This window comes from Scyliorhinus torazame, chromosome 3, assembly GCF_047496885.1.
Source record: "Scyliorhinus torazame isolate Kashiwa2021f chromosome 3, sScyTor2.1, whole genome shotgun sequence".
Classification (NCBI taxonomy): Eukaryota; Metazoa; Chordata; class Chondrichthyes; order Carcharhiniformes; family Scyliorhinidae; genus Scyliorhinus; species Scyliorhinus torazame.
This window is the reverse complement of record NC_092709.1, coordinates 236,665,945-236,678,605: the sequence shown is the minus strand read 5'-3', so window position 1 is coordinate 236,678,605 and position 12,661 is coordinate 236,665,945. Positions and strand designations below refer to the sequence as shown.

The following is a 12,661-nucleotide window of genomic DNA, read 5'->3' as shown; positions in this document are numbered from 1 at the left end:
CAGCTGTCTGTTTGAGTCCTATTGGCTGATTTTCCCATCAGCCTCTTCCGTTCGCCATTTTAAATCGGGGTTTGGCCATTCTAATCGGGAGTTAGCCATTTTACATAGCTACACCACTACTGTATTAACTAGTTTGAAGCACAAGTTTATCTGTTTATTTTGCATATGTGCTTAATTGCAGTTCAGTTTTAACAACCATTTCTGAAGTTCTCTTTTTCTTTCCTCACTGCATGCCCCCCCCCACACAATTTCCATTTAGCCCCATATCTAATTCCTTCTTGAAATTACACTTCTTGAAATTACACAACATTTTGGCCCCCACTTCTTTGGTAGTGAATTCCACAGATTCACCACTCTCTCTCTAGATGAAGAAAATTCTCCTCGCCTCCGTTTGAGGATAAGGGATAAACCTTTTAAGACTATGACCCTGTAATTTTGCGCCCCCCCCCCCCCCCCACCCCCCCAACCAACGGGAACATTCTTTCTGAGTCTACCCCTTCTAATGCTGTTAGAATTTTGTATATTTCTTTGAGACCCCCTCGCACTCTGTCCGAATACAGGAGGGAAATGGAGAACCTAGTGGAGTGCTGTAGCACCAACAATCTCTCCCTCAGCACCAGCAAAACTAAAGAGCTGGTCATTGACTTCAGGAAGCAGAGTACTGTACACACCCCTGTCAGCATCAACGGGGCCGAGGTGGAGATGGTTAGCAGTTTCAAATTCCTAGGGGTGCACATCTCAAAATCTGTCCTGGTCCACCCACGTCGATGCTACCACCAAGAAAGCACAACAGTGCCTATACTTCCTCAGGAAACTAAGGAAATGCGGCATGTCCACATTGACTCTTACCAACTTTTACAGATGCACCATAGAAAGCACCCTATCGGGCTGCATCACAGCCTGGTATGGCAACTGCTCGGCCCAGGACCGCAAGAAACTTCAGAGAGTTGTGAACACCGCCCAGTCCATCACACGAACCTGCCTCCCATCCATTGACTCCATCTACACCTCCTGCTGCCTGGGGAAAGCGGGCAGCATAATCAAAGATCCCTCCCACCCGGCTTACTCACTCTTCCAACTTCTTCCATCGGGCAGGAGATACAGAAGTCTGAGAACACGCACGAACAGACTCAAAAACAGCTTCTTCCCCACTGTCACCAGACTCCTAAACGACCCTCTTATGGACTGACCTCATTAACACTACACCCTGTATGCTTCATCCGATGCCAGTGCTTATGTAGTTACATTGTATATGTTGTGTTGCCCTATTATGTATTTTCTTTTATTCCCTTTTCTTCTCATGTACTTAATGATCTGTTGAGCTGCTCGCAGAAAAATACTTTTCACTGTACCTCGGTACACGTGACAATAAACAAATCCAATCCAATTCCAATTAATATCATTTTAACCAACTTAGTCTCGCCTCATATGACAGCCCAGCCCAAGATTTAGCCTGGTAAACCTTCGCTACATTCCCTCCACAGCAAGAACATCTTTCTGACGATAATCTTTCCTCCGATAAGGACACCAGAAGTGGACACAATACTCCAGGTGTGGCATCACCAATGCCCTATACAATTGCAGTGAAACATCTCTTATTACTTTAAAAAAATAAAAATTAAAGTACCAATTACTGCCTATCTAACTCTCTCTTGTTCTGCCTAGTGGTCGCCCATGCCCTTCCTGCCTGAGGAGTCTGAGCCTGCAATACTTGCCATCTTTTTGAATTTGAAGCTATCACTAGTTAGTGGTTAACTTGCAAAATAATTGGTTTGACCTGGCTTCCACCTGTTGTTGTGAGGAAGTCCATTTTGCTGATATGAAATGGTAGCACAGTGGTTAGCACTGTTGCTTCATAGCGCCAGGAACCTGGGTTCCATTCCTGGCTTGGGTCACTGTCCGTGCAGAGTTTGCACATTCTCAGTTTGTCTGCGTGGGTTTCCTCCGGGTGCTTTCCTTCCCCCCCCCCCCCCCCCCCCCCCCCCCAGTCTCAAAGAAGCATGGTGGGCTATTTCTGGATCTCAGATTTCTGGAATTCTGAGAAGAACGACGACTAATTTCTTGCAGGGCTTAAAAGAAATGAGAAGTGGTATGGGAAAGCGAGTAAGATGGCTAATATTGATGTGGTGTTCTTGGGTGGATAAGTCAATTGCCATTTACATGATTTATTTGTGGGCTCAGAAAATGTTACCCATCAAAATTGGAAGCCAACGTGATTTCAAAAGAACTAAGGGAAACTTTGAAATATCAAATGCATCCTTGTGCTATCCCTTGTTAACAGAAACTTGTGGCAAAAGGACTGCTGTGAATGGACTGAGCACTGAGCATTAACAAACTCTGCAACAGAGTATCCACCATCCACATTTTCATTTGAGATGAGACGGCACGTTATCCTCCACCTGGTGATACCTGAAGGGTTGTGGGAGGGAGGTGGTGCAAACGAGAGTGGTGGCAAAATGAGAGCTTCAAATAGTATCCCATGTAAGACATTATTCACGAATCAAATAGCTCAGATGAGGTGAAACCTATAGAGAAATGCAAGAAACATCCTCAAAGTGTGAAACCTTCCAGGCGAATGCTTTCTTGAGATGAGAAAATTACATAAGGAGGTGATGCTCAGAAGGAATAATAATCTTTATTGTCACAAGTAGGCTTGCATCAACACGAACACTGCAATGAAGTTACTGTGAAAAGCCACTAGTCGCCACACTTTGGCATCTTTTCGGGTACATAGAGGGAGAATTCAGAATGTCCAAATAACCTAACAGCAAGTCTTTCGGGACTTGTGGGAGGAAACCGGAGCACCCGGAGGAAACCCACGCAGACACGGAGAACGCGAATACTCCGCAGAGACAGTGACCCAAGCCAGGAATCGAACCTTGGACCCTGGTGCTGTGAAGCAACAGTGCTAACCACTGTGCTACCATACTGCCCCATATGAGGGTCCAATTTTGTACCATCTAACATCACTTCTGTGACCCAGCCCTGTACTACACTAAGATGTTGTCATTCATCCCCTGAAGCAATGCACAAAAGCCTGTTCCCGGGTATGATTTTAAAAAGTCAAATGCTGCAGATTTTGGAAGTCTAAAACAATGGGTCAAGCAGCATGTGTGGAGAGAAGTTAACATTGCAGGTCAAGGATGACCCTTCAAAAGTTCTGGTTATGATTTGCAGTTTAATACTGTATTTGCCTAGTTTCCAAATTAGTGAATTGAAGTTCATCCTTTTTGAAATTGATTTGCAGGTGGTTACCAAGGTAGAAATGAAGAGCCCTTTTCTGGATCTACGTCTAGACTGGCAGGTGAGCTGTTTATTCAGTAGCATGGATGTTTACAGCATAGGAGGTGGCCAACAAATCTCTTTGGCTGTTTCATAGAGCTGGCTAAAATTAATCTCAGTGACCCAATTTCTCCCCTGGCGTTGTGCTTTCCTCTGTTTTCAATATTTACCTGGTTTTCCCTTAAATTATGTAATGCTCTTGACTGAAGCACTGTCAGGAGCAGCAGATTCCATGTTCCAGTAACTCTTTTAAGATATTCTCCTCACCTGCTGCACTCTGATAATTTTAACTTGATAATCATTCAGTCATGATCTCATTAAATGGCAGGGCAGACACGATGGGCTGAATGGCTTATTTGTTTTTTTTAAATTAAATATTTGATTGAAAATTTTTGGTCAACCAACACAGTACATTGTGCATCCTTTACACAATATTATAACAACACAAATAACAATGACCTATTTTATAAACAAAAATGAATAAATAATAAATAACAAAAATGAAAACTAGCCCTAATTGGCAACTGCCTTGTCACAAGTAACACTCTCCAAAAATATAATTTAACAGTCCAATATATAATTATCTGTAGCAACGACCTATACATACTATACAGTATATATTAACAACCCTGAGAGTCCTTCTGGTTCCTCCCCCCCCCCCGATCCTGGGCTGCTGCTGCCTTCTTTTTCCCATTCCGTCGATCTTTCTGCGAGGTATTCGACGAACGGTTGCCACCGCCTGGTGAACCCTTGAGCCGACCCCCTTAGGACGAACTTAATCCGCTCTAGCTTTATAAACCCCGCCATGTCATTTATCCAGGTCTCCACCCCCGGGGGCTTGGCTTCTTTCCACATTAGCAATATCCTGCGCCGGGCTACTAGGGAAGCAAAGGCCAAAACATCGGCCTCTCTCGCCTCCTGCACTCCTGGCTCTTGTGCAACCCCAAATATAGCCAACCCCCAGCTTGGTTCGACCCGGACTCCTACTACTTTTGAAAGCACCTTTGTCACCCCCATCCAAAACCCCTGTAGTGCCGGGCATGACCAAAACATATGGGTATGATTCGCTGGGCTTCTCGAGCACCTCGCACACCTATCCTCCACCCCAAAAAATTTACTGAGCCGTGCTCCAGTCATATGTGCCCTGTGTAATACCTTAAACTGAATCAGGCTTAGCCTGGCACACGAGGACGACGAGTTTACCCTGCTTAGGGCATCTGCCCACAGCCCCTCCTCGATCTCCTCCCCCAGCTCTTCTTCCCATTTCCCTTTTAGTTCATCTACCATAGTCTCCCCTTTGTCCCTCATTTCCCTATATATATCTGACACCTTACCATCCCCCACCCATGTCTTTGAGATCACTCTGTCCTGCACCTCTTGTGTCGGGAGCTGCAGGAATTCCCTCACCTGTTGCCTCGCAAAAGCCCTCAGTTGCATATACCTGAATGCATTCCCTTGGGGCAACCCATATTTCTCGGTCAGCGCTCCCAGACTCGCGAACTTCCCATCCACAAACAGATCTTTCAGTTGCGTTATTCCTGCTCTTTGCCACATTCCATATCCCCCATCCATTCCCCCCGGGGCAAACCTATGGTTGTTTCTTATCGGGGACCCCCCCAAGGCTCCAGTCTTTCCCCTATGCCGTCTCCACTGTCCCCAAATCTTCAGTGTAGCCACCACCACCGGGCTTGTGGTGTAGTTCCTCGGTGAGAACGGCAATGGGGCTGTCACCATAGCCTGTCGGCTAGTCCCCCTACAGGACGCCCTCTCTAATCTCTTCCACGCCGCTCCCTCCTCCTCTCCCATCCACTTACTCACCATTGAAATATTAGCGGCCCAATAATACTCACTTAGGCTCGGTAGTGCCAGCCCCCCCCTATCCCTGCTACGCTGTAAGAATCCCTTCCTCACTCTCGGGGTCTTCCCGGCCCACACAACCCATGATGCTCTTTTCAATCCTTTTTAAAAAAAAAAAAGCCTTCGTGATCACCACCGGGAGGCACTGAAACACAAAGAGGAATCTCGGGAGGACCACCATCTTAACCGCCTGCACCCTCCCTGCCATTGACAGGGATACCATATCCCATCTCTTGAAATCCTCCTCCATCTGTTCCACCAACCGCGTTAAATTTAACCTATGCAATGTGCCCCAATTCTTAGCTATCTGGATCCCCAGGTAACGAAAGTCCCTTGTTACCTTCCTCAACGGTAGGTCCTCTATTTCTCTACTCTGCTCCCCTGGATGCACCACAAACAACTCACTTTTCCCCATGTTCAATTTATACCCTGAAAAATCCCCAAACTCCCCAAGTATCCGCATTATTTCTGGCATCCCCTCCGCCGGGTCCGCCACGTATAGTAGCAAATCGTCCGCATACAAAGATACCCGGTGCTCTTCTCCTCCCCTAAGTACTCCCCTCCACTTCTTGGAACCCCTCAACGCTATCGCCAGGGGCTCAATCGCCAGTGCAAACAATAATGGGGACAGAGGGCATCCCTGCCTTGTCCCTCTATGGAGCCGAAAATATGCAGATCCCCGTCCATTTGTGACCACGCTCGCCACTGGGGCCCTATACAACAGCTGCACCCATCTAACATACCCCTCTCCAAAACCAAATCTCCTCAACACCTCCCACAAATAATCCCACTCCACTCTATCAAATGCTTTCTCGGCATCCATCGCCACTACTATCTCCGTTTCTCCCTCTGGTGGGGCCATCATCATTACCCCTAACAACCTCCGTATATTCGTGTTCAGCTGTCTCCCCTTCAGAAACCCAGTTTGGTCCTCGTGGACCACCCCCGGGACACATTCCTCTATTCTCATTGCCATTACCTTGGCCAGGACCTTGGCATCTACATTTAGGAGGGAAATAGGTCTATAGGACCCGCATTGTAGCGGGTCCTTTTCCTTCTTTAAGAGAAGCGATATCGTTGCTTCAGACATAGTCGGGGGCAGTTGTCCCCTTTCCTTTGCCTCATTAAAAGTCCTCGTCAGTACCGGGGCGAGCAAGTCCACATATTTTCTATAGAATTCGACTGGGAATCCATCCGGTCCCGGGGCCTTTCCCGCCTGCATGCTCCTAATTCCTTTCACCACTTCTTCTACCTCGATCTGTGCTCCCAGTCCCACCCTTTCCTGCTCTTCCACCTTGGGAAATTCCAGCCGATCCAAGAAGCCCATCATTCTCTCCCTCCCATCCGGGGGTTGAGCTTCATATAATTTTTTATAAAATGTCTTGAACACTCCATTCACTCTCTCTCCGCTCCCCGCTCCATCTCTCCTTCCTCATCCCTCACTCCCCCTATTTCCCTCGCTGCTCCCCTTTTCCTCAATTGGTGTGCCAGCAACCTGCTCGCCTTCTCCCCATATTCGTACTGTACACCCTGTGCCTTCCTCCATTGTGCCTCTGCAGTGCCCGTAGTCAGCAAGTCAAATTCTACATGTAGCCTTTGCCTTTCCCTGTACAGTCCCTCCTCCGGTGCTTCCGCATATTGTCTGTCCACCCTCAAAAGTTCTTGCAGCAACCGCTCCCGTTCCTTACTCTCCTGCTTCCCTTTATGTGCCCTTATTGATATCAGCTCCCCTCTAACCACCGCCTTCAACGCCTCCCAGACCACTCCCACCTGGACCTCCCCATTATCATTGAGTTCCAAGTACTTTTCAATGCACCCCCTCACCCTTAGACACACCCCCTCATCTGCCATTAGTCCCATGTCCATTCTCCAGGGTGGGCGCCCTCCTGTTTCCTCCCCTATCTCCAAGTCCACCCAGTGTGGAGCGTGATCCGATATGGCTATAGCCGTATACTCCGTTCCCCTCACCTTGGGGATCAATGCCCTACCCAGCACAAAAAAGTCTATTCGCGAGTAGACTTTATGGACATAGGAGAAAAACGAGAACTCCTTACTCCTAGGTCTGCTAAATCTCCACGGGTCTACACCTCCCATCTGCTCCATAAAATCTTTAAGTACCTTGGCTGCTGCCGGCCTCCTTCCAGTCCTGGACTTCGACCTATCCAGCCCTGGTTCCAACACCGTATTAAAATCTCCCCCCATTATCAGCTTTCCCATCTCTAGGTCCGGAATGCGTCCTAGCATCCGCCTCATAAAATTGGCATCATCCCAGTTCGGGGCATATACGTTTACCAAAACCACCGTCTCCCCCTGTAGTTTGCCACTCACCATCACGTATCTGCCCCCGTTATCCGCCACTATAGTCTTTGCCTCGAACATTACCCGCTTCCCCACTAATATAGCCACCCCCCTGTTTTTCGCATCTAGCCCCGAATGGAACACCTGCCCCACCCATCCTTTGCGTAGCCTAACCTGGTCTATCAGTTTCAGGTGCGTTTCCTGTAACATAACCACATCTGCCTTAAGTTTCTTAAGGTGTGCGAGTACCCGTGCCCTCTTTATCGGCCCGTTCAGCCCTCTCACGTTCCACGTGATCAGCCGAGTTGGGGGGCTTCCTACCCCCCCCCTTGTCGATTAGCCATCACCTTTTTCCAGCTCCTCACCCGGTTCCCACGCAGCTGTATCTCCCCCAGGCGGTGCCCCCCCGCCCATCCTCTCCCATACCAGCTCCCCCCTCTCCCCAGCAGCAGCAACCCAGTAATTCCCCCCTCCCACCCCCCCCGCTCGATCCCCCGCTAGCGTAATTACTCCCCCCATGTTGCTCCCAGAAGTCAGCAAACTCTGGCTGACCTCGGCTTCCCCCCGTGACCTCGGCTTGCACCGTGCGACGCCCCCTCCTTCCTGCTTCTCTATTCCCGCCATGATTATCATAGCGCGGGAACCAAGCCCGCGCTTCTCCCTTGGCCCCGCCCCCAATGGCCAACGCCCCATCTCCTCCACCTCCCCTCCTCCCCCCATCACCACCTGTGGGAGAGAGAAAAGTTACCACATCGCAGGATTAGTACATAAAACCCCTCTTTGCCCCCCACATTCGCCCCACCACTTTGTTCGAACGTTCTTTTTAATAACCCGCTCATTCCAGTTTTTCTTCCACAATAAAAGTCCACGCTTCATCCGCCGTCTCAAAGTAGTGGTGCCTCCCTCGATATGTGACCCACAGTCTTGCCGGTTGCAGCATTCCAAATTTTATCATCTTTTTATGAAGCACCGCCTTGGCCCGATTAAAGCTCGCCCTCCTTCTCGCCACCTCCGCACTCCAGTCTTGATAAACGCGGATCACCGCGTTCTCCCATTTACTGCTCCGAGTTTTCTTCGCCCATCTAAGGACCATTTCTCTATCCTTAAAACGGAGGAATCTCACCACTATGGCTCTGGGAATTTCTCCTGCTCTCGGTCCTCGCGCCATCACTCGGTATGCTCCCTCCACCTCCAACGGACCCGCCGGGGCCTCCGCTCCCATTAATGAGTGCAGCATCGTGCTCACATATGCCCCGACGTCCGCTCCCTCCACACCTTCAGGAAGACCAAGAATCCTCAGGTTGTTCCTCCTTGCGTTGTTTTCCAGTGCCTCCAACCTTTCCACACATCGTTTCTGATGTGCCTCCTGCATCTCCGTCTTCACCACCAGGCCCTGTATATCGTCCTCATTCTCGGCTGCCTTTGCCTTCACGACCCGAAGCTCCCGCTCCTGGGTCTTTTGTTCCTCCTTTAGCCCTTCGATTGCCTGTAGTATCGGGGCCAACAGCTCTTTCTTCATTTCCTTTTTGATCTCTTCCACGCAGCATTTCAAGAACTCTTGTTGTTCAGGGCCCCATGTTAAACTGCCACCTTCCGACGCCATCTTGGTTTTTGCTTGCCTTCCTTGCCGCTGTTCTAAAGGATCCACTGCAATCCGGCCACTCTCTCCTCCTTTTTCCATCTGTATCCAGGGGGGATTCCCTTCTGGTTTACCGCACAGTGTTTTTAGCCGTCAAAATTGCCGTTGGGGCTCCTATCAAGAGCCCAAAAGTCCGTTTCACAGGGAGCTGCCGAAACGTGCGACTCAGCTGGTCATCGCCGCACCCGGAAGTCCCTGAATGGCTTATTTGTGCTCCTAGGTCTCTATCATTGAACACCGATGATTTCCCAACCACCAGGAGTATTGGCTTCCTAATAACTCTTTTCAAAACTCTTCAATTTATAGCAACAAAGTTATGCTCAATTGGTTGACTTTGGGAGTGAATATGTTATATATAATAAGTTGTATGTTTCTTTTAAGGTCGTTGGAATTCTGGTGATGAAGATGACAAAAATCAAGGTAATCATGTTTTCAAAGGGAAATAGCATTAACATTTTTGGGAAATTGCATGAATTTTTTTTTGGTTGCCGTGATGTTTTTAAAGTCGTAAATTTTCCTTTCATTTCATATTCATATTTTCATTTTGGTACATTTAATGTAATATGCTCCACTTTACCATTGTAATTTGGCCACTGCCTCCCGTGATTTCATCACCTCCTGCGAGGTGCTGAATGCCTTTTGTGATGGATCTATTACACAGCAGATAATTTATTTTTGTTGGGTGGAACTTTTAATGCAGGGGTTATGGCAAATTGCAGTTCCTAAGCATACACTTTCAAATATGTTGGCAAAGTGGATTTGGATTTGTTTATTGTCATGTGTACCGAGGTACAGTGAAAAGTATTTTTCTGCGAGCAGCTCAAATAGATCATTTAGTATGTGGAAATAAAACACAATAGGGCAACACAAACACCGGCATCGGGTGAAGCATACAGGAGTGAAGTATTAATTGGGTCAGTCCATAAGATGATTGTTTAGGAGTCTGGTAACAGCGAGGACGAAGCTGTTTTTGACTCTGTTTGTGTGTGTTCTCAGACTTTTGTATCTCCTGCCCGATGGAAGATATTGGAAGTGTGAGTAAGTCAGGTGGGAGGGGTCTTTGATTATGCTGCCCACTTTCCAAGGCAGCGGGAGGTGTAGATACTCAATGGGTGGGAGGCGGGTTCGTATGATGGACTGGGCGGTGTTCACGACTCTCTGAAGTCTCTTATGGTCTTGGGCCAAGCAGTTGCCATACCAGGCTGTGATGCAGCCAGGTGGGATGCTTTCTATGGTGCATCTGTAAAAGTTGGTAAGGGTTAATGTGGACATGCCGAATTTCCTTAGTTTCCTGAGGAAGTATAGGTGCTGTTGTGCTTTCTTGGTGGTAGCGCCAATGTGGGTGCACTAGGGCAGATTCTTGGTGATGTGCACACCTAGGAATTTGGCTAGAAATGTCTAGGCATTAGCTTCTATACTCCCTTCTCTTTTATAAGCTTATCGGCCTTCATCTTGTACGTTAATACAACTTTGCCTGTTATTATGGCTGATTGTATTTGAGTGGCCCGGTTCAGTTTCTAATCCATGATGATACCCAAGATGCTAATCATGGGGACTCTGTGATGGTAATGCTACTGAATATCACTTGAGCGGTGTGAATGTTGCTTACCACTTAGCAGCCCAAACCTGAATGTTGTCCTGTTCTTGCTGCATATAGGCATGGACTACTTGTATCTGAGGAATCAAAAAGGTACTAAACATTTTGCAATGACTTCACACTTAACTCCATCATAGAGTCAGAAGTCAAGTTTCATTTGAAGTAGTTGAAGGTGGTTGGGCTGAGGAACCTGCACTGAGAAACTCCTGCATTGATATCTTGGGACTTGTGGTAACTTCCAACTGCTCTGGCTAAAGGAGGTCTCTAACTTTTGGATTGACAATTTCAAAAATATATCTATTTTTATTCTCCTTTTTCACATCTTCGGCAAATTTACACCCACCAACAATAACAAATACAATGGCAATCCCCTGGCCAACAGTTCCCAACATTTTAAATACAGAACACGAAAGAAAAAGAATCAAGAATCCACCATCCTCCCATACATAATCACAAATAACCTATACAGTCCGAACCCCCCTCCCTTATGTTCAATGTCACCCAGTTCTTGAAAATGCATGATAAAGAAAGCCCATGAGTTGTAGAACCCTTCCATCCTTCCCCTCAACTTGAACTTCACTTTCTCGAGCGTTAAGAACTCCAGCAAGTTGCACAGGGAGGAGAGGCTGACCCACCCCAACAGGGACCTGCCTTTGGGCAATCAGCGAGACGAAGGCTAAGACATCTGCTTCCGCACACTCTTCCAACCCCGGCTGATCAAACACCCTGAATTAGCTGTAGCTTCTTCCTGGCGAAATCGTGAACCTGCACATGTCGAAACACCTCCACACCCCCCCCCCCCCCCGAAACCGATCCTTTAATACCCTAACTCCCCTATCCTCCCATCTCTGAAAACTTAACCGATGGCTCTCTTGAATCGGCATGTCCCTTGACCCCGCCCACCGTGCTGGCGCAACTGCCCTTCACCGTCACTGGACTCCCTGAATATTTTCCTGGGGCCATCAAAGCGGCGCTGGGGCCAACACCATCAACCCCGACCCCCTGCACAGACTCACTTCCATTGTAACCCACTGGGAGTCATGTTTCCCCACCCCCCGGACCAGCTCCTCACCTTTTCAGCATTCGCTGCCCACCGTAAATTCGGGAGACCCAACCCCCCTGACTGCTGTCCTCTCTGCAGCACCACCGTCCTAATCCCAGCCACAGTACTCCACCAGAAACCCATCTGGCCCTGCTGCTTTCCCCGACTGCGTCCTCCCAATCACTTCCTTTATCTCCTGCTCCCCTATCGCCCTATCCAATGTGACCCTATCCTCCTCTCCCAACCTCTCGTACTCCAAACCATCCAGGAATTTCTGTATCCCCCAGTGGCTCCGACCTATGCAACCTCTCCTAAAACTCCTCAAACACCCTATTAACCTCACCCATAGCCACAACCAACTTTCCTGTCCTATCACGCACCTGAACAATTTCCCTTGCCGCTGCCTCCCTCCGAAGTTGGCCTGCCAGCATGCGCCCTGCCTTCTCCCCTTGCCCACCTCAATTGGCACACGATCTTCCTTGTGGATATTCGATAAAAGCTCGCCTGCAACTCTCCTCTTGTTTCCAAAAGTGTTGGAACCACATCCTCTGCATACCTCCTGTCTACCTCCAAGATCTCATCTATTAACCTTTTTGTACTGACAATTCTGATTATTTCTCATCAAGAACTCCATCAGACCACCTGTCAATTCTTTCTGGAGGAAAATCCCCAGCCTGTCAATATCTCCTGACAGGTGTAAGTGCGCAGTGCTCCGTTCTTGGGTGTCACTCAAATAACTTGCTGGTACCCCTCTTGTACCTTTTTAATATCCTTTATTGCAAAATCGAGGACCGTACTCCAAATGTGGTCTGACCAAGGATTGATACCAGCTAGCATAACTTTTTTTTTTTCAGTCGTTTAATTCTTTTCCTGTAGACATTAGCCACAACATTAGTAAAAGAACAGTGTTTAGCACTTTTGCTTCACATTGCTAGGAACCCGGGTT

The 12,661-nt window shown here is 48.1% G+C and overlaps 1 protein-coding gene across 6 annotated transcripts in view; it reads left to right on the top strand.

Annotated features, from left to right (window-relative positions):
• Positions 1 to 12,661, top strand: part of ddx4 (DEAD (Asp-Glu-Ala-Asp) box polypeptide 4) — a 168,718-nt gene that overhangs the window by 114,981 nt on the left and 41,076 nt on the right. For all 6 annotated transcript variants that reach the window (XM_072497023.1, XM_072497022.1, XM_072497018.1 and 3 more), the window contains exons 8-9: positions 3,248 to 3,304; positions 9,458 to 9,496. In XM_072497023.1, coding sequence (XP_072353124.1) covers positions 3,248 to 3,304; positions 9,458 to 9,496 — 96 coding nt within the window. The remainder of the gene's footprint in view (positions 1 to 3,247; positions 3,305 to 9,457; positions 9,497 to 12,661) is intronic.